At 38.7% G+C, this 21,291-nt stretch overlaps 1 protein-coding gene across 10 annotated transcripts in view; it reads left to right on the top strand.

The window, feature by feature from the left end:
• Nucleotides 1-21,291, top strand: part of LOC112988273 (bifunctional methylenetetrahydrofolate dehydrogenase/cyclohydrolase 2, mitochondrial-like) — a 61,274-nt gene that overhangs the window by 14,896 nt on the left and 25,087 nt on the right. For all 10 annotated transcript variants that reach the window (XM_026108651.2, XM_064510406.1, XM_064510404.1 and 7 more), the window contains 4 exons: nt 1,345-1,497; nt 2,293-2,400; nt 7,561-7,653; nt 14,157-14,282. In XM_026108651.2, the coding sequence (XP_025964436.2) occupies nt 1,345-1,497; nt 2,293-2,400; nt 7,561-7,653; nt 14,157-14,282 (480 nt within the window). The remainder of the gene's footprint in view (nt 1-1,344; nt 1,498-2,292; nt 2,401-7,560; nt 7,654-14,156; nt 14,283-21,291) is intronic.

The following is a 21,291-nucleotide window of genomic DNA, read 5'->3' as shown; positions in this document are numbered from 1 at the left end:
AATTTTCCGTCTCTCCACTTTGAAGATGGAAAATTAAATCATAGTAATGGCTGTTTGACACACTCCAGTTGAACTCAGGTTTTTTTACTGGATATCCTTTAACAAGAGTTTACCATGTTTTAAGTTTTCTAACATATGATATCTTCTAATTAGCTAGTTCCTTTTTATGCAAAATCTCAAAGTCCGTATATAGAGCAAGTTAATTACTAAATTCAAATCTCACGTGTATGGGTGTATAAAACATGTCTACCGAGAATGTCTGAATTTCCTTGTGAACACTCATTTTGCTTTATTTGGCTTTTTTAAAACATTCCGTTATGCCCCTTAAATTGGACATGTAGATATATCACTTCAAAATAGCAGAGTTCTGTTAGCCATGTAGCCTAGTATAGGCATTGTATTATTAGACAGAAGATGGAGGGGGAAAAAAAAACTGAGATGGAAGTAAAGCTTGAGTGTAAGGCTGGAAACTGGGAAGTTATTAAACAGCGAAGCAGTAGATGAAAGTTTTAACTAACATACCACTGAGCAAATGTATTTGTTACATAGAAACCAGGCTTGCTTTCTGGATCATGTGTTGACAGGAGGTAAACATATTTCCTATAGGTGTTCTTCTGGAGTGTCTCTTCACAGCAGAATTTTTATACTTAGTTTTGTAACTTGTCTTGGCTGACGCTTATGTTGTTTCATAGTAAATATCAATGTTTATGCAGTATAAACTTTAAGCAGTTGAAGACTTACCCCATAAAAATAGTGCATGTGAAAACTAGTAACTGTGAAAAGTTAAAAATAATCATGTGCAAATATCATTTAAATCATATTCGGTGTTTTGAGCTCATAAATATCTCATGGTTTTATGTGATATCCAAGTTTTCCAATGAAAAAAGATATATTTTGATCCCATTTATTAGCAAATTATTAAAAACAGTTATCTTGTTACAAAATAGAAACTGAAGGCTAGATTTTTTTTTGATCCACTAGATTATTAACACTTCCAAAATGCAGAAGGAACTCAAGTGTCTTGTTTAAATATTTATTTTTCATAATTAGCATCATTGTCAGTGGAGTATCAACCTCTAATATTTTGACTAAAGCTGTTGCATAAGCAGTGTCACAAACAATGATTTTATTTTCAGCAGATGATTTGGAAAGTTGAAGTTGTAAATTAGTTGCCTTTTTTTTTCTTTCCTTCCCTTCTTCCCCAAGTATAGCGTAAGCATAACAAATAATAATCATTACCCTAGGTAGATGAAACTGATGTGTTTCTCCATGTAACAATTTGGCTATCATTGATGACTTTTGATAAGTGAAAGAAAAGTAATCACAAAGCAATGCATTTTCTAGATCACATAGATGAACGAACAGTTTGTAATGCTATTGCCCCTGAAAAGGATGTGGATGGATTTCACATTATCAACATTGGACGTCTGTGTCTTGATCAGCCTTCTGTAATACCCGCCACTGCTGCTGCTGTGTGGGAAATAATAAAACGGACAGGTAAGGAAGTGTATTCGAACTTTCTTTTTTTTTTTTTAATTACAAAAGGTGAATGAGGGGTACACAACATGGGGCAGATATAGGTAAACAGATGCAGGCTGTCTTAATATATTGGACTGATAAAAGAATAAGCATTTAGAGGAGTAATCTATATAATAATGAGGCACCAAATCGATTGAGGTCTTCTGCCAATAATAGAACTATTTATTAAGAACAGACAGTTGTACACTTAGAGTACTTGGCGAAGCATTTTTCATGGTCACTTATTTTGCACTTTTTATAATGTTGGAAGAAGCTTTCTGTAATACTGCTTACCTCATGATTAATTGTCAAATAGTTAATATTAAAGTTCTTGATGGGGAAGAGAAAGAATCCAGGACAAAAGTGAGACCGAATGAGAGGATTTATTTGCATACTAGAAAGGGAAAAGAACAGATACTTCAGATGCGTTAAATACTTTTTCATTTTATAAGTGTAATACAGATGCTCCCATTGATAGACGTAAGAGCTTATGTTTCCTTTATGGTTGCTGAAGAGAAACTAAGTCTCTCCAAAGGACGATTCAGATCACCTATATTAGGTGCCAGTTTTGTTTCTGTACTGTGAAAGCTGAAAGTTGTGTTGTGGAATCATCCCACAAGTTCAGCCCTGTGGGTTTTCAAGTAACCTAGATGTCAGCAATCCACAATAGCAAATGATTATATCTTGAGGATTGAGAAGACGGGTTTAGGTATCTCAAAACAGCAGAATAAAACTTTGTTTTCATTTCTTTTTTTTTTTCCCCCCTTCTGTAAGGAATACAAACTTTTGGTAAAAATGTTGTTGTAGCTGGAAGATCTAAGAATGTTGGAATGCCTATTTCAATGCTTTTACATACTGATGGAGAGCATGAGAGGCCCGGAGGTAAGTCCAGGAATATTGTCTGATACTCTAATGCTCCCATATGTGAAACTGTCAAAATAAAACTAAGTAGAGGATTCAGATGAAATGAGAAAGCTTTTGTCTCTTGTACAATATTTGCAACAAGAGGAAGGAAATTCCTTTGCTGATATATTTCCTGACATTTTCTCAGGAGGTCAAGGCAGTGTCTGAACTGGACTCTATATTTGTTGATATTTAATAGTTTTTGTCTTCCTTTTTAAACAGTTTCTGCTTTAACATTGTTAACATGGAACATTTGGGATAATACCCGAAAGTATAGCCTTAAAGAACAATGGAGGTTCATGTGATGTTTATACAAACTAATATAGCTATATCCCTTATCCTCACACTTACATAATATTAATTTCAGATTAGTCATATATATGTGCATGTGCACATACATACACAAAATACATATATGTATAAAATATACACACACATATAGTATTATGTATTTTATATATATTTTTATATATGTGTGTGTGTGTATATGACTATTTCTGTGTTGTACTATGTTAGTAAGGTTGTAATTATGAAACTATGTAGTTATGAAAATATCTAAATGTCCAAGAAAGTAACTTTGCAGTGCGAGTTCTATGATAGTACCTGTTGGCCTGCCATTTTTTTGTGGTTCAGTTCATACTCCCCTGGAAATTAGGGGCTGTAATGAAAATATTTTTTATTTTTTCTAAATTTCAGAAGCATGGATGTACTGCTATAATTGTGCTGTAGAAAGAATAACAAATAGAATTTAAATAGAATACTGCCCTCTTGCAACTTTAGTTTGATGTTAGTAACTGCCATGATGATGTGCACAAATGAGGTAAACGTGGATGTTTAATCCTAAGTGTAATTAATAGGAGTAGAATGAAATCTATTATTAATATAATGAAACACTAAAAGCTTCTTATTAATCACAGAGTTGGATTTTTGATTCAGCCTCTGTGGGAAAGTTGCTATTTGAAACTTCTCTTCATGTTTGAATTGTAATTAACATCAGTGCATGATTTTGGGCTCATCTCCATTCCCATGAAAAGCACTAGGATTTTTGCTATTTAGTGCAAGGATTGGGTTCTATATATTACTGGAAATGCAATTTATGGAGTTTGAAATATGCTTTATATAATGCAGACATAATGAAATTGATGATAAACAGAAGTATTGTGAAGTACTTGCATGGTCTGAAGACATGGTTTTGTTCTTAAGGCAGTCTTCCCCCCGCCTCCCAACCCCAAGCTGCTAAGTGGTAGTATCCAATGTAAAGCAGCTGACAACGACAAAATAAGAGCATATGTAGTTCTTTCATAAAAAAAGAAGCTTAAGGATGTATTTGTAGTGTTTGTTGTTATAAATCCTTTCGAAGCTGGGGAAGTCTAGCATAGTTCTTATTCCTGACTCATGGACTGGACTGTCTTTGAGTGTCTGATTGGTCTCCTGCAGTTAGTTCTGCTTCTACTCCTAGCAACAAGAGGCCAGCCTGGATGCAGCGTGGAAGGGAAGGCAGTATTGTTTGGCAAGCGAGGCTGTGGTATCAGTTGTTTGGCAAATGTAGTTAAAATTTCCCCATGTATCGTGCCACAGAAGAAATCGAAAATGGTTAAGATAATCTGAGATAGGTAGTATGCTCTGAGAAAGAGCATACATACTGCTGATGTTTAATTAGGTCAAGGAGGCAGAGCTGTAGGAAAGATTGGAAAAATGAGCATAATCAAAATAATAGCTTAAATGGAATAATCTTTTCCAGCAGTATTCTTAGCAGCTGGTATAAGGGTAAAATTTGCATGTCATAATCACAGAACTCTATCGGGATATAAGATGAGCTACCTTTGGCAGGCTTTTAAAGTTTCTGGATGAACTGCATTTTGCAGCTTAAGAGAATTCTGTATCTAGCGTTCTGGCCTCATGCTCTATCATAGTCAGAATTACGTGTTTTGTTTGTTATTAAACAAAGGCTTTCTTCTTAAGAGCATGTTTTGAATAGTTTTTTAAAGCTGGTAGTACAAGTGAAGTGAAGTGGAGGCCTCCTTTTTTAAACAGGGGGTAGGAGACCAGACAAGAGGCTGTAGGTGCTGATAAAGAACATTCTGAGGTTTATCAGTCAAGATAGGGTTGTATCAGCAATTGAGACTGATTTGGTGAAATCACGCTTATGAAAAAGTTATGCAAGTTTTTTTTTTTTGTATATTTACAAATGATAAAACTGAAAAGTTGGGGTCTGTCTTCATTTGTAATGTTTCGTATGTAGAAACCCTGATATCCTGCGGGTGGCAATAGCTGGCCATATAGGAAAACTGTCCATACTCTTACAAAAAAAATTGTTCTGTATAGTTAGGTCGTGAGACTATCTCTGTTTTCTGAACTAGTGGATTGACTCGGCAGTATCATACTTAATCTTACTTGCTGAATATTTTCCTCTGTCTTCTTTCAGCAGAAGTAGCAGTGTAAAAATAGTTGTATGTTTTCTGTTTTGACATGATCACAAATAAATGGACAGCCTACCCTTTCTGAGGTGTCTGTAAGCTTCTGGACCACTATTTGGAAGGTAGGGACCATCGTTTTTGGTAGTGAGAGCAATTATTGGGTTTCAGGAGCTGACTACAGACACGTTCTTCACTGAAATTTTTAGGGGAAAATTGCACTGATTTTGTATCTTAGAAGTTGGGAATATTTGTACCTTTGGACATGGTCAATTTTTTCTTCTCAGCCTCTATGCTGAGTGCAGTCAAAAGTACGTTGTTGTGTGTATATCTTTGGGAATTATGACAGTTGGTTTCAGACAAGGCATCCTTCTTTTCTGTCTAAAATTGGATGTTCTGTTTTATTGAAACCTTTCTTTCCAGAATCCAGTGAAAAGTCTGCTCGGCTTTCTTATGTGGAGCATGGCCCTTCAGAGAGTCCCTGAGTCTGCGTTGCTAGCATTTGCTAATTAACAATAACAGGGAAGTGCATCACACCAAAAAAAACCATGTGGGTTTTCTGCAGTGGGCCAAGTGATTAGTTTTAAAAAGCGTGTTTTGTTTGTATGAGTTACCACTTATTGATACCAAAGGCAATCAAGAGTGAAGGCTGAAGGAATATGGACATGCAGGCTTTATGTATTGGTTAAGATGTTGCTATCACAAGAAAGGTTAATGAGGAGATGCTTTTAGGATGGCGAGCTGTATAAGCTTTTGATGGACTTAGATCAATGGGAAGTTATGAAAAGTTGGTAAAAGACTTCGGTCAGCTCCCCTAATTTCATGGAACTGCTCGTGCACATTTGCACTTCCCTTTTGCCAGTAACTGAAAATGTCTTTGTCAGCTACTCTTCAGGGAGACCATATTAAGTGTAGAGACCGAAGGAGGAGAGGTGGTGCCTGAAAGAGGAGAAGAGTGATCAAAGATGAGTCAAAAGGGCAGAGAAGCCAGAGCACAGACAAGTTGAAGGTGAGGTGCTTAAGAGAGTTAATGAGATGAGGCACAGATCAGATCAATCAGACACGTTCCTGACGAAGCAAACATGGTGGTAGTGTCTGAGATGGCAGAAACTTTTAGTGGTTAATAATACGGCTCAGGAGTTTGTGGTGAATGGAAGGTGGAGACTAGGGGGTGTAACACGTGAACTGTATGTGGTACAAATAGCTGCAAGGGAGAGAGAGACAGAGAGTGTTGGCATCAGAATCTGGGACTAATCTCCTTCAATAGCTGTTGTCTTTGCTGTTTTCCAGGTCAAGGGATCGCCACACTTGCTCTTGGATGCAGTGTGAGACTTCAGTCCCTATGCCCGTGAGCCTTCAGTTTATGTGTATTGATTTCTCCTCATTATCTCCATCAAACAGGTTTTCCAAAACAAGGTTTTTCATGTCTTATTAGGAGGTGTTTTCTGTAGCTTCTTGCCAAGCAATGCGCATACCTGCAGGAGCGGGCCCCAGGGCGTCTGAGTTTGCCCAAAAGGTTGTGGGCTTCCATTTGTGATCACTTCAAACGCTTCCTGCTCTGATATAAAGTCAGGGTTCAGCAGTTGCTGTTTTATCAGGAGATGGTAAGACATCTGCAAAAATCTAGCACCTTTTTTTGTCCATTTTGTTCCATTCCTGTTACTGCATTTGAGCTGTGTAAAACTACTGCTTACTTTATTTCAAGTCTGTGGAAAAACACGTGCGTTTGGTGTATTTATTCTGTAAGCGGTTACGGTGATTAACATTCTCAGATCCATCCAGTTAGAATTATACAGATCATCTAAATATTGATGCTGCTGTTAATTGTGTTATGCATGTATGTTCAAGAATGCCGCTCCTCAATGAAATCTTTTGGTGTTCCAGTCAACAGAGGGATTTTACTATCTGCTCCTTGCATGCAAATGTTGGTAGAGTTTGTAAGAAAAGACCCTTGGCCCCAGAGTGCCATTGTTGCCATAGCTACTAGACTCATTCCCTATGCAATCAGATGCTACAAAGAGAAGAGCCTTGGCTGTCATCTTCTGCTCTGAAGTCTTGAGGGAGGAAATAGCAGTAAGAAGTAATGCTGGTTCACTTAATTTGGATTACCACTTAGTCCTTGAACACTCGAAGTCTGTCAAAAACACAGGACAAAGACTAAACTTTGATTCCAGAATAACCCTGTTACAGAGTTAGGTCAGAGAGGCAGGGAAGGCAATGGTTTTCCTTCTTCTCTGTACAACAGAATGTCAAGGGAGGCGTTCAGGGAGCTTCAGGACAGGTGAATGACAAAAGTGAACGACAAAAGGACCAGGGTATAAACATGGTCGTCTTGCACTTGGTGTTCTGTTTTGTCACGAACAATTTAGTCTTATGGTACATTACACAAAATGCCCTTAGTAGGGTAGACACCAGATTCTGTGCTGGGGTCATTCCTTGTAACTTCACTATATGTAGTGAAGCTGACTGAGGAATAAGTTAGTCTACATTGTACGAATGCATTAATCCAGTGCCGATTTTTAAGGATAAACACTTTTTTGTATGTGTGAAACACAGGTGTTGTAAACCTTCTACCTATGCTGAAATAAATGACGCATCCCAAGATAAATCTGATGAGCGTCTGTACTGTTCTTACTGTAACCAAAATAATTTGTTTGTACCTGATATAAGATTCCCGCATGGCGTTTATTATATATTGATTAGTTGTCCGTCTCTTAAATTTCAGGTGATGCTACAGTGACCATTACTCACAGATACACACCAAAGGAGCAGCTCAAGATCCACACTCAACTAGCTGACATTGTAATAGTAGCTGCAGGTAATATTAATTGTCCTTAATACTCCAATGACAATGTTTAAAACTTGAAAAGATCGGTGTCTGCACTGCTGACACTACCAGCTACTTTACTTGTCTCACCGAATAATTGGTGTTCATGCTTGCTGAGGGTGTTGCAGTGAGTAGGTTTTCTTGTTGTAAGAAGAGCAAGTGATTTGGCTCTTTGTTCTTGCCCTTTACATTTGCAGACTCATAAACTGTTTCTCATCACATGTGACACCTTTCCCTTAGGGAGACTTCAGGGTGAACTCAAGATTGGGAACCAGTCAGTGCATAGTTTATACAAGTATAATTATGTAAATTAAAACGTTCCCTGTACAGTGCAAAAATCATGAGTCATTTAAATGTTGACAGGAGGGTTTCTTTAAATCAGCTGGAGGCTGCATTCATAAAACAATGATATGTTTCTTTTGCTGTTAGGTTTAAGGGCAATCCTGATAAATTAAATGGTAGTTTTAGTAACACGTATGTTTTTCATCTCTGATTTTTTGTAATTACCATATAAAGAGGAAGAGAATAGTACTTGCCAAAAGGAGGGGCTTTGAAGGATCACTGGGTTGATGTTCTTACAGGAATGTAGAGTGAAATACTTGCAGTTTGACTTGTCTGTAACAAAGAAAGAAGCAGAAGTCTACTCTTGAGCAATTTTTGTTTTTAATATACTGGTATTGTTAATAGAAATTTAAATCAACTTATTAAAAAAAAAAAAAAAACTTGGTAAATTTCTGTGTCTCCTTGCAGCTCATAATATCTTCTTCCTCTCAGATGGCTTTGGAGGACCACAGGTGGATTGTATCTTTGCTCCTCTGTCCTCCCTTCCTCCCTCTTCACCATCCTTACGACCAGGTCTTGCTAAGTTACTTTCTAGATGCAGACAGATAGGTACATCTCTGAAGCTCACCATTTCCTGTTGGAGTGAGATGTTGCTTTCCTTCAGGGCTTAACTGCACTATCTCTTTCTCATGCCAGGTCAGGAACAAGAAACAGCTCAGTTCTCCCACATATGATTACCCAACTATTGGTCTAACCAGAATTCATACACTGTGAATAAAAAATAAGAATATGTGTGCTAAGTGGGAATAAACTAGCAACTTTTCATCAAAATTTACTGCTTCTGGATTAATCATAGCTTCTGGTTTTGCACTGAACATAGTTTGTCGTTGGCTACGCTTGCAGTTAAAACTATTCAGTACCAATGCAGCCATGTTTTTTCTTTATATTAGCTGTAACAGAAGCATGATAGAACACTCGTTACACAATATGAGATTTACTTGGAATAAAGAAAAAACCTAGGGCTAGATTGTGCAAACAGTAGGCAGCCCTGCCCCAGTGGGAGCTCAGGGCAGGATTACACTCTGGGAAAGTGGAATCCCTCCAAGCTCTCCTTGTTATGTGGTAACTGCACACGTTGTACCTTTGGGATAATGCTGGTCCTGTTCCCTGGAAATGTGTGGGACCTGTTCAGTGAGGGTCACAAGGAAGGTAACTCTTGCCCTGCTGGGAAGAACAGCTGCTGTCATAGGCCACTGTGTGAGGAGTGGGAGAAAGCTTTGTGTGTGTGTAGGAAGGAGATGCCTGTTCTGCTCTTCCCGTATAGTGCTTTTAGAAGAGCTACCTGCAGTCTGGCCCCTGGTTTGGTGACTTATTAAAGTAAGCGTGTTCAGTCTGATGCGGTACTCTGAGGGGGTTCTTGGTTCGCTTGCATTCAGGGCTCTCAAACGCTTCCCAGCAGGCTGTTCCATTTTTACTTTTGAGTTTGAGAATGCTCGTCTTTATAAGTTGTCCCTCTCGGTTGCCCCCAGCCTTTACACCCCATTTCCCCAGCTTTCTTGAGTGTAATTATCCATGCAATTTATTCCTTCCCCCCTTGTTCTCTCACGACTCCTTGCATCGCAAGTTCCAACAATGCTGCTCCTGTCTAGCCTAGCCTTCCCTGAATTCTGCATCTTAGCTTCCAGCTGGAGCTTCCTAAATCCTTTCAATGCCATGAAGCTTTTTGCATTTCTAGTCAAAGCATAACTTTTCCAATAAGCACACCCTGCACTTGGTATCCCATCGTGGTCTTCCCTTGTTAGTCCCAATCCATGCCCCTGTCTTTGGCTATATAGACATGTCATGGGGGCTCCTCCATCACCATCAGCCCAGGCACGTAGCAGAAGATAAAGTGCAGCTTTGTCTGTGGTGTTTGAGTAGCTACTGCAGTACTTCTGGAGTGGTGATGAAGGCCGTAGGTAGTCTTTACTTCTTTATTTTGCTGCTGCTGTCACAGTCACACTTTTCAGTTTGCCTTAGTTGAGAGAGAAGACTCATCTTCCTGCCAGACTTGGAGAGGAGGGCCAGGAGAGGAAGGGTTGGGGGTGCCAAATGCTGGATGAAATTCTTCTGAGACTCCTTGCAGTGTCCCTCAGGACATGGGCTGTGGCCCTCCTCTGTGGGAACTGCTGATTTGCCAGACTATATTTTATTAAGCTAGTGGCTGGTTAGTTTCCTTAGGAGTTTGTTCTTTTACAGTCTTTGCACATAAACTAGGATAATATATTTATTCTTTGAAGCATAGTTCAGCTTTTTCTACGGAAATCACTAATGGAAGATTTTCCCACATTCTGCAGTCAGTGCATTTTAGGAATAGGTGCTCTGACGCTTATCTCGTTCTACTTGGTATGTAAAATAGGGTTAAGTAAATAGATCTGCTCATTTGGTTTGGGGGTTGGTTTATTTGTTGCTATTAAGAATTTGGCCTATTATCAAACCATTTTACAAAGGGTGTAACTGTGTAACTTCCGTTAATATGCTTCCATCCCTATCACACACACATCACTTACCCCCATAAGACGAAAGCATTATCCAATTACCAGCCAGCTTGCAGCTGATTGCATAAGAGTATGATGAAGCAGACACAGCCAGATGCTATCAAATGGCATAGGAAAGAATTTGAGGTCTTGGCTTGCTCAAGCAGAGTTTCAAGCTTGTGTCCTATGGGGGAGTCAGAAATGGAAAGCAAAGAGCATTCTTACATTGCCCATTTCCAGATGATTAACTGGCTGAAATCCAGAACTTTAAATGAAGCCAAAGCTCTTGTACACCAACACTTGCCTCAAAAAAAACTACAGAGCCTCAGAAACAGATGGATTTGCACTCTTTTAATTTTTTTTTTCTCCCTCGAGAGAAATCTGCTCTGACAAAGGGGGTAGTTTAGATTCCCACTTTGTCTGCCCTGGTAATAGAGTATCTCCATTCCTCTAAAGGCATAGAGATAGAAGTGAGGGGATCACTCAAGAGGCAGGGCAAGATAAACGGAACTAAAGTGACAGGAAATTCCAACTTTAAAGTGAAGTTAGAAGCTACATAGTAGGAAGGAAATTTAGGAGGTCGTTTCAAGTGGATATACAGTAAAGATGGCTGTTGTTGCATTTAAGTTACAATAAGCTAACGCAGGTGATATGTAAGTAAGCACCTTGTGTTCTTGGATCTCCAATAGCGTATATGTAGTCGCTTTGGTCTCAAACACTATTTTGCCTTAGCATTTGAGGAGATGCTTCATTTGTTCTGTGTCTATCCAGGAATGAACTTTCGGGTCTCTGGTCACAAGTCATACTGCTGTTTGTAAAGCACTACTGATGTTTGTTTTAGAATTTTTTTTTTTTTTACTGTAATTAAAACTACTGTTTGCAAAGAGGGTTCCTAATGAACTCTTATTTTTGAAGAACAAGGCTTTTCTGTGCATCAGGTGGAGCATGTTATAAAGCTATGACCTCTCACTTCAGCACATTTGGAAAGCTAGATTAGAATGATCTTCAGAAAGTAAATATGTAGTGCTCCTTGCGGTTTGAAATGTCTTGTGGCAATGATCTTTAGGAAGCGGAAGGCTTTTATGGTCTAAGCCTACTCTCTAAGAAAGCAGTGTTGTGCCATCCCTTTCATTAGTATCCAGGTCAGATTGTGCATATAATTAAGTTGTCATTTTTGTGCTTAAATGTTGTTTTAATAGCTAAATCTTTCTTTTGATGTCTCTAGATACACATGCTTTACCTTTTTGATTAATAGCTGAAATGTGCTGATTGGAAATATAAGGCCATTAACTCATGTTCCTTATCTAGAATTTCAAGTGACCTTTTAGATTTTTTAGGTCCTGACTGTTGAACATTGTGGCATGAATGTCAAGATGCTTTGCATTTAAATAAGGGTTGAATAGAGCTCTTCTGCAGGGAGCTGAGGAGATCTTTTCTGTACATTAAAGCTGAGGAGGCTTGTTGCAGCACTTTGTTTTAGCTGGGGTTTCTTAATAGCAAGAGTCACACCTCAGGACACTGTATAGATACAGACCACTGGAAGCTGGTGAAAGTGTGTGGTGCTGAGGCCAGGCCCTCTTTGGTCAAGTGCGGAGGTCTCCTAATTTGCTCTGAGTGACAGAACGTGGTGTTATCTAGAAGCTACCTTGTAAAAGCTTAGTGTCACAGAAGTACCCATTAATACTCCTAAACTTAATAGCTGAATGTGTTTCTTTAACGAAAGACAATCTCACTGCATGCTTTTTTATAGTAGAAGTTAATGTAGAAATGCCTCAGCTTTCTCAGATTCATCCTCCACCCCTGAACAGAGTTTGGTAAACATATTTGCTAAATGTCAATGGCTTGGTTATATGAAGAGTAGAAGAGACTAACAGAGCATCTCCTGCATGTCAGTGGCATTTGAATCTAGGAGGTCTTCCCGGTTCTGCTTCCCTTCATCTGTATAGACATCGTACAAAAACAGGGTGAGAAGGATCTTACGAAATTTTATCCAGTCCATCCTAGTGCACAGAGAAGTGAGATTTCTGACGTTGTAGTCCAATCTGCCTTCTAAGACCTCCAGTGACAGAGACCTTTTTCTCTCCCCAGGCTGTACCTGCTCCAGTGTTCATCTGTTCTCATGGTTGAAACATTCTGCAGTGTGTGTAGCAAGGAAAATTTAAGTCTATTACTTTGCATCCCATCAATCAAGGACATGGAAGATGGATAGTTTCTTTCCTCTTCCCAATAGTTTTTTACATCCTTGAGGACTGTCATGAGATCAAAAAGGCTAATTCTTTGCATTTTTTCATTATAGTGCTTGGACTGTTCCTGTTGGTCTTCTATAAAGATGTGGATAGATAAATCAGCTAAGTCTGACACCCACAGAAAAAATATGGGATCCCACATAAGAGACTAAAATACTGAATAGATCAGGATTTCTGTTTCTTGCAGTAGCATAGTTGTATCTGCTTATGTTCAGTTGGTGATCTAATCCCCAGTTCTTTTTCTGGAAAATTATTGTCTAACCGGTTGTTTGCTATCTTGCCTTTGTGTGAGGTAACTATTTACGTATAAATACTGTGTCTTGCCTTCATTTCGGTTGAATTTCATATCATTTTCAATGCTTTTCTTCTTTTTGCCAGTGTCAGTTGACATCTAAGCTGAACTGCTTAAAGTACTTTCCAGCTTTGTCTTATCCACATTTAATAGGACTGTTCTCTCTTCTGCCATGTTAGTGACGTTATAAGTTAATAGCCGGCCCTTGTGGAACCGTCTCAACACACACTTTCATTTTGATAATAAACTATTGGTGCCAGTTATCCCAGTACAGTTATGCCACAGATTTTACGTCAGGTACATTTTCTTGGCTTGCTTGTGAGAAGCATATTTGGAAAAAGCTTTACTTAAAAGCAAACTGTTTCTCTCCGATGTACAAAACCTGATATTTGCAAAAAAGGAGAACAAATTGGCTTGACATTGTTTATTATGGGTAAATCTGAGTTAGCCTTTTTTTTCCTTGTTAGCTTTCTGGCACTTACAGACTGCTCCAGATTTTTTCCTAGAAGTGAAAATAAGCTGGTAGCATAGATAAATTCTCTCATCATGCTAGCGTTTGTTTTGTAACGGTGGTATTTCATGTAGTTTGTGCACATTGTTCAAGTAACCGCTTGAACTGTCATGCATCTAACAAGTATACAGGAAATTAGAAAAGCCAAGGAGAGTAATGCAAATCCAATGCAGATATTAAAATAGAAAAGATCCAAAAAAATCTGTGAGGATAACATCATAGATGACTTGCTTCAATAGTTCCCAACACTTCTGTATCACTGGACTGTTGACAAGAGTAACCATTTCTTGTGGGTCACAACACATTTATAATTCAGTTTTCTTTGGAAATGCTTTAGAGGGGATTTGCTAATGCAAACCAGCAGCACATCTTCTATCATGATCATGTTTGACTATGTTTATGACTACAGGCTTAGCTAAAAATATTTACTCATATTTAAGAAATGTAAGCTTTTCTCTTGAGACTTGCAAACTGTATGAAAGTGGTAAACTTGTTTTCTACATATAACTTAAAGGAAAAAAAAATTCAGTGAAAGAGTCCTCTTGCTGTGCATGCACATATGTGTGTGCACACCCTTTGCTATAATAGGGAACTGATGACCTAAGACTGTCTGGCCATGTTAATCAAGTATGTCTTGATGGTTCCAGGTATCCCAAAGTTGATTACAACTGATATGGTTAAAGAAGGTGCAGCTGTGATTGACGTAGGCATCAACCATATCCATGATCCTCTTACAGGAAAGACAAAGTTAGTAGGGGACGTGGACTTTGAAGGTGAGTGAACTGCTTCATATATGAACCTGTTGGGTGAATGTATTCCAGTTTGTGATATTCACTGATGATGAATACTTGGAGTAGCTTGTCTCATTTGAAGGGTTTTTTTTAAGTTTATATATCTGCTCTAAAGAAATCATTTTTTTTTTAAGAGAGAAAGTGTTACTTTTAATTGTGCGTATCAGCTACCTTGAAAAGATGTAGACAGTGTCCGATAGCAGTGTTGTGGTAGCAATTACACAGAGAAGCTTCTCTGCAAGTTTCCGTGCTCCTTTGTGAATCAGTCTAGTGTCTCAAGAGTGTGCTATAGAAATAGTTTCTGTTCTTTCACAAATGTAGGGTCTCCCGCTGTTCATAGCAAGTATTATCATACCACAGTTTCTCATGCATCATTTTAGGTTCTCAGTCTAACTTGTATTTGAAATGTTAACGTCTACTTCAGAAGTTTCCTTTATGCGAAGGTTTTCGTGTGGGCTGATCTTAGGTGCCTGAAACCCTTGGTCCAGGCAAGCCTAACTGAGATAACAAATCATGTTACATATTGATCTTTTTATGTTTAATGTGTTGCAGAGCAAGTTCACAATGTAACTTGATTAAATATCTCTGCTGTGGGGAAGCTCCAGACTGGAATAGCAGGATTCTTGCAGCTGAAAATTAAAGCTTATTGTCAGAGCTGTGTGTGGGAAGCTTAGACAGCATTTACCCACGTTATTAATGGTTCTCAACAGTTCCTTATTTTGATAAGTATGAAAATCACCCACATTTTTTTCCATGGTTATTAAAATCTTGGCTGGCATACTGTCTCAAAGCTTAATCATATTCAGAACGTTTCCAGCCAGCTGCTTATACATGAAATTACATCACTCCTTCAGTTCCTGCTTATTTTGCTCATACATGATACCTGTCTGTTAAAGTCAATGAAATTACCCGCACGAGTGTAGCTGAGTGATTGTCCCAGCATGTCTTTGGAAATGGATAACTGCAGGTTTAAAATAGACCTCCAGTAGAAAACTACTTTTGAAATACAACAAGAAGTATTTCTGCTGTTGTCCCACTTGTACAATCACAAGTAAAATGTACTTATACTATTCAGAACTGAACTAAAAAGAAGTAGAAGGAATTTTCAGGATTTTTTCTGTTTTGTTTTAGCAGGTGTGAAAAACAAAATGTAACACTTAGGAACTTAGTTGTGTTTGTTTTTTTTGCTTTTTGTTTGTTTTTTGTTTGTTATATATGACCTTCTGAATGTAATACAGGCCTAAATTCAATGGCCAGGCCATGATTCAGAGTTTCAGCAATGCACTGTATATGTCTCGTCATGTCTGCTGTGGGTTGTTCTCAGGATTTTACCTGGGGGGAGGGAAGATCCAAAAAAGAGGGAGGAACTTCTGCTTGGATTATGCCACTACAGTTCCATGTAGCATTTCGCTGTGCATTGCCAAAGGGAAATTGTTGTTCGTTAGTATCGGTGAAAGTTTCATTAAATCACTAGAAACCAAAAATCCAGTGTATACAGTTCTAAACACTAAAAAATAAATCACCCTTGTGAATTACTGGACAAAGCAGTTAGGAAAGGGAAGAAGCTAGTTCTTTTGTGTATTAAATGGTTATATCTTTTTCCTCCATCTCGTTGTTGGACTGGATTTATATTTAAGCCCAGGTGATGATGATTTTTGCAGTTTGAAGCCAAATACATAAATGTCTGGCATGACATAGAGCACCTGTTTAACACAATTCAGCCTGCCGATATCTGTTCTCTCATAATTCCCTCCTGTAAGTAGAAAAATGTGTCGGGGGTTGGGGGGAAGTCAGAGGTTTAATTGGGCAGTCATAGGTTAAACTTAATTTATAAGAAGTAGATTAGTATGGCTAACTTCACCAGGTGATCTGACTGAAAATCTCCTGTAGTAGAAATCCACTTTAATAGACGGATGACAACTGTTATTGTTCAGTTGTCATGTCCTAGCAACACTCAAATACTGTCCTCTAATCTCTAGGGGTGGATTTGAAACTGAAATTTTTTTTATGTCTTTAACAACAAGTGCTGCTATTAAAATTCTTTCTTATGTTCTCCATTCTTAAAATCAAGGCAAGGTTTTATTGCTTCAGAAATTACCTGATAATAAATTCCTACCACTGGCAAAGGGAATTCAGTAGCTATGCAAAATAAGTTTTGAAATTATGAAGTCAGTATTCTAAAATTTGCATTTGTTTGAGTTATGTCCACTGCTGCTCTAGGCAACTGAGTTGCATGCATTCACTCAAAGCCAGAGACCTTTTCCTTGACAGTGCTTGCCACAGTGGGCTGAGAGACCCTGGCTGGTCTGTGTGTGTATGCATACTCAAGCCAAGCAATACACTTCAGCTATATTTTAAACTTAAGTTAGCGATTTTGGTGCTCCTTCTCACACAGTCTACTTAAAACAATTAGGCTGTAACACACACATTCATGCATGTCACTTTTTTTTTTTTTTTATAGCTGAATTATTTGGCTTGTTAGTCATGGCATCCATATACCTCTGTGCTTGTCAGGGTTACCCATTCATTCCAGGCAAAAATATCATGCGGTGCTGTGAAGTGCCTTTAAATACTGTCTTGGTCATTTTCCTTATGTCCTCTTTATTTTTCCACTTTAAACTTTTTCTACTTTAAAAAAAAATAGGAATATTTGTTGAGACTATCTATCTGTGGACTTCCAAGATATCTAAAAGTACAAGACAAAGAACACTGTGCATGTGGAAGTCAGTTGTGAAGCCCAGAGGTACCAAATCTGATGTTGCTAGGATGCCTCAGACTGAATGTGCGTCTCCCGATAAATAACCAGCACAGCATGTTGAGTGTGCCCCTATTTATGTTGGGAATTTGCCAAAATACATGGCCCAGAGAGGGAAGTCCTGTAACTTCTAGGACCCACAAGAGGTAGGATCAAGTGGTGTCATCCTTAGACTACTGCCAGCAACATTTTTTTAAGTTACTTTCAGGCAGCAAGTTTCAGTCACAGAGAGGAAGCAGATGTTTCTACAAACAGGACGATGCATGTGTGGGTGTACTTGGCCCTGTTTTATAGGAGTTTTGTTGCTGCAGCAAGAAAGCTAAGGGGGGAGGAGGGCTAAAAGAACCAGGAGCATGAAATAAAGCAGCGACTTACAGAGAGCATTTAACCCGAACAGCTTTATTGGGTGGAGCACCATTTCCAGGAGTGACTGGTAGAGCAGGGTAGTGAGGCACCGGTGTAGTAGCTAACTTTTGTTACGGAGGTGCCTCCGCAGAGGGCCGCTCGCTTCTACGCTGCCCCTGTACCTGCCCAGTGGTTGCAATATGTCTGCAAGGTGGCAGTGGCCATTTTCCAGGAGCTCTGGATTCACAGCTCCTCCTTGAGCTGTGCACCAAGAACCAACTTGAAGGTTTTCTGCAATCTGATGGCCAAGTACACTGGCATCACCCATAAGTGATCCTACTCCTGGTAGTAGCTGATTAGATTTATAAGACTTGTGGAAACATGGTTATGGAGGCTTGTAATGCAATGAGGAAGGAGCTTCTGTACTTTATCTCCAATTCCTATTGCAATTTTGGCAGCTTATGAGGAGCTTTCCTTAGGTGGTGTTATTGCAGAATTGTCTCATGCTCTTTATGGGATCCACATATCTTCCTGGCATAGGGCAAAAATGTCAAAAATAAATTTCACTAATATTAAATGAAACTGAGCTAGAAAGGCCTATAAAACCACAGTGTACAGAAATGTGCGGTTTGTTTTAAAAAACAAGAGAGCTTTTGATACCTAGACTTCTATGAATTTGATTCTTCCCATATCTGAGAAAGCAGGTGGTAAAGCTGGTTTTCCAGGTTTGTGTCTCTTTTTTTCTATACAGATATGTAATAAAAACTTTATATTAAAAAAAATTGACTTTAAATTTCATATCTGATGTAGTTGTAGTATTAATTGTGTGTTTTATAAATGAGAATTCTTTGTCTCATTGGTATTTTGCACAAACTAGATAGTATAAAAGAGACTCTGGAGAATGGGTGCTACTAGGGGCAGTGAGAGGTTTGCAGTCAAAAGAGAGTGTCAGCAAAATGACCAGTGCGGTCAAGGGCGATGGACATGCATTAGGCATTTCCTTTCAATAAGGGATCATTGTGCATAACAAATGCAGGGAAAACAGGGAATTTGCGTGTTGGATACTATTAAGGAGAGAATGGACAAGAATCGCATATCACTTCTGGACAGATTGCCTGTACCAAAATGAATGTACTGGTTTAATGAAAAATGGGAAATATATCTTGTTCTGAACAGCTACAGGACTAACTATTACAAAGGAATGGGGTAAGTAGACAAGTTCCTTCAAGCATGTGCAGCTGTACAATTGAAGAGATTCACCATGAATATCCTCTGAGACAACTTGTTAGTGGAAATGGTGGTGGTGCTGTACAACTGCACCTTCTCTACAGTCTGCAAGATGCAGATATTTAATCCAAGCTTTGCAACAACAGTTGCTTCTGATAGCTGTTTGCTGCTGCCTTGCTTCTGTTGTGTTGCCTTTCCAGGCTGTATGTTCCTTTTCAGACCTTTGAATCCTTTCCAAACTATTTCTCCATGCAGCTTATCCCAACAGTGGTCATGAAAACAGAATGTAGATGGTCCAGCTGCTTTCGTTATTGCTGCCTATCGTTGCTAAACAAAAGTCGGAGGAAGCATTCCTGTTGTTATGGTCTGCTAACAAAAGAAAAAGTGATTTTTTGCAAGTTTTGAAAGCTTTCTATTCATTCTGCATATTTTGAAATCCTAGCATGCTTCAGTTCACTTCCTTCTCATTTAGACTACCTATTGCAATGGCTGGATGTCCAAGCTAAGGAGAGTTGTAAATGAATGGTTAGCTAAAGAGGAAGAACAGCTAGCTAAATAGGAATGCTGGTTTTAGGTTGTGGCTGTCAGAAGGGTAGACTAATAGGTAACTGGTGACAGCCAGGTTCTGGACTGAAAAGTCTAGGTACTTCTTCATAGAGGAGTACTTCGCGCAGGTGTGTAAGGAATTCATCTTTGGTATCTTCAGTTTCTGCTGCCACTGCTCGTTGTCCAAAAGTTATGGCAATATCCCATCCACCTGTCTGTGCTAATTAGCTGAATGCAAGCATAGCTGTTCTGCATGACTTTCCGTTTCATTTTTGTCCCCGAGATGTTTCTGTTGTCTGGCTTCTAGAGGTGCAGGACGAGGAAAGATTTATTTGCAGCAGCCTGCTGGAGGAAAGCTGTATGAGGATTAGAGTACAGGCCCGTATTTCCTTGCATTCAACTTACAATGTTTTTAGAATTACCTAAATAAGAGCAAGAGGGGTAATATTATCAAAAAGAAGGAACTGGGAGAGATTAGGGAGTTGCTGACTGGTAGTAGCATCCCACAATGCATAGTAAGAAAAATCCCAGAACATGTAGAGCAGAGCAGCCCAGCATGGGATATCTGCTGTGATTGGTGAGCATGTGATTAGCACTTATGCAGTGCTGCATGGATGCAGTGATTCCAAAGTGGCTTTACAGAGACTAATAAAGCTGTGTGGAAACAGTGCTTAGGCAGGAATTATTCTGCATTGGTTAATGCAAATACTCAAGACCCAGAACTGCTTTCAGGTTGAGACTTGCCCTTAGTTTGTGTGGTTAACCCTATTAGGTGTCTGATGTCCTTAGCTTTAAAGGAACCTAGGAATGAAGGCTGTTTGCAAAGCAGTGGATCCTGTTTTTCAAGGAAATAATCTACATTTCATTTCTTCTGAAGAATCAAAGGAAGATTTTAAGGTTGTAAAGATGCTGCAAAATAGCAGCTCCTCCCCCATAGGCACCTAATTTGTATACTAACACTTTCTGGATAGCCCGAGAAATGCCTGGGACAACTAGATATGTCTCCAGAAACCCGAGTTAAAGCTAAGGACAAAGATACTAACATTGCTGAGAATCATGAATAAGACCTTCTAAAGGAACTGATAGTGCAACACCTTATTTGCCATCATGCGATCTGTCACACTGGAGTGCTGTCCTAGAACTGTGCTTGGCCTATTACACTGCACAAGGAAAGGAAAATCTATTTACGTTTTTGAGGGCCAGACTGTTTTGGGTTTTTTTTTTCCCCACTTTGGTCACTGGCATTCATCTTGGAAGACTGCATTCACCATATCCATATTTACTATTATAGTTGGAGATTTATCAGATGGTATTTCCCCTACTTAGATGCCCATTGTTCATTTAAAAATCTGGGCCCTAGATGACTTTTTGTGAATGAACTGTCTGGGTAGTTGTATGCTAACTGATGCAAAATATAGATTCTGCCATGCAGACCCACAGTGATTTCCATAATGATAGAGTATGGGTAGAGAAATTTCCCAACATCTTGGGAAATGATACTGTGTGTGTCTACTTCTGAGTACAGTTGCTAGTAGCAGAGGCAATGAAAGTTGTAGATGATATTCTTTAGAAGCTTTCTTTAGCATGAACTATTGCCATGGAAACAAACATTTCCATTTAAAATGCCTGAAATCTTTTAGTATGTTAATTATGGTTTTTACTTCAGATGTGGGTACATTTCAGTAATTATGACATTCACCTGGGGATTTGTAGTAACTTTTATAATAATATTTATGATATTAACCATAAACACCAATCTCAAATGGTAGGTAGTTCTAAATAGTATAACTAATAAGAAGACAAATTGTTTGGGTTTGAGAATATTAAGAATAACTGCCATGTGAGATCTTAATTCATTGTTACCGTTTAAATGTAAAAAAACCCCACATTGTGATTTGTTTACCGTTCCAAATATTTTAACAGCATATCTGGTGATATCAGTCAACTGAGTAATTAAAACCCTCGCAGCTGTAATTACCAGCCCTCCTCAATGAGACTTAATCTTCCACTGCTCAGTTCAGTGAGGTATTTGCTGTTAACTTCTGTGAATGCAGTTATTAGGCCCCTTTGTTGGAGAATTTGGAGATGGTTTGCATTCCATTAAAAACGCCTGGAATC

Source organism: Dromaius novaehollandiae, chromosome 4 (genome assembly GCF_036370855.1).
Source record: "Dromaius novaehollandiae isolate bDroNov1 chromosome 4, bDroNov1.hap1, whole genome shotgun sequence".
Classification (NCBI taxonomy): Eukaryota; Metazoa; Chordata; class Aves; order Casuariiformes; family Dromaiidae; genus Dromaius; species Dromaius novaehollandiae.
The sequence above is the reverse complement of the archived record's forward strand: the minus strand, read 5'-3'. Positions and strand labels throughout refer to the sequence as shown.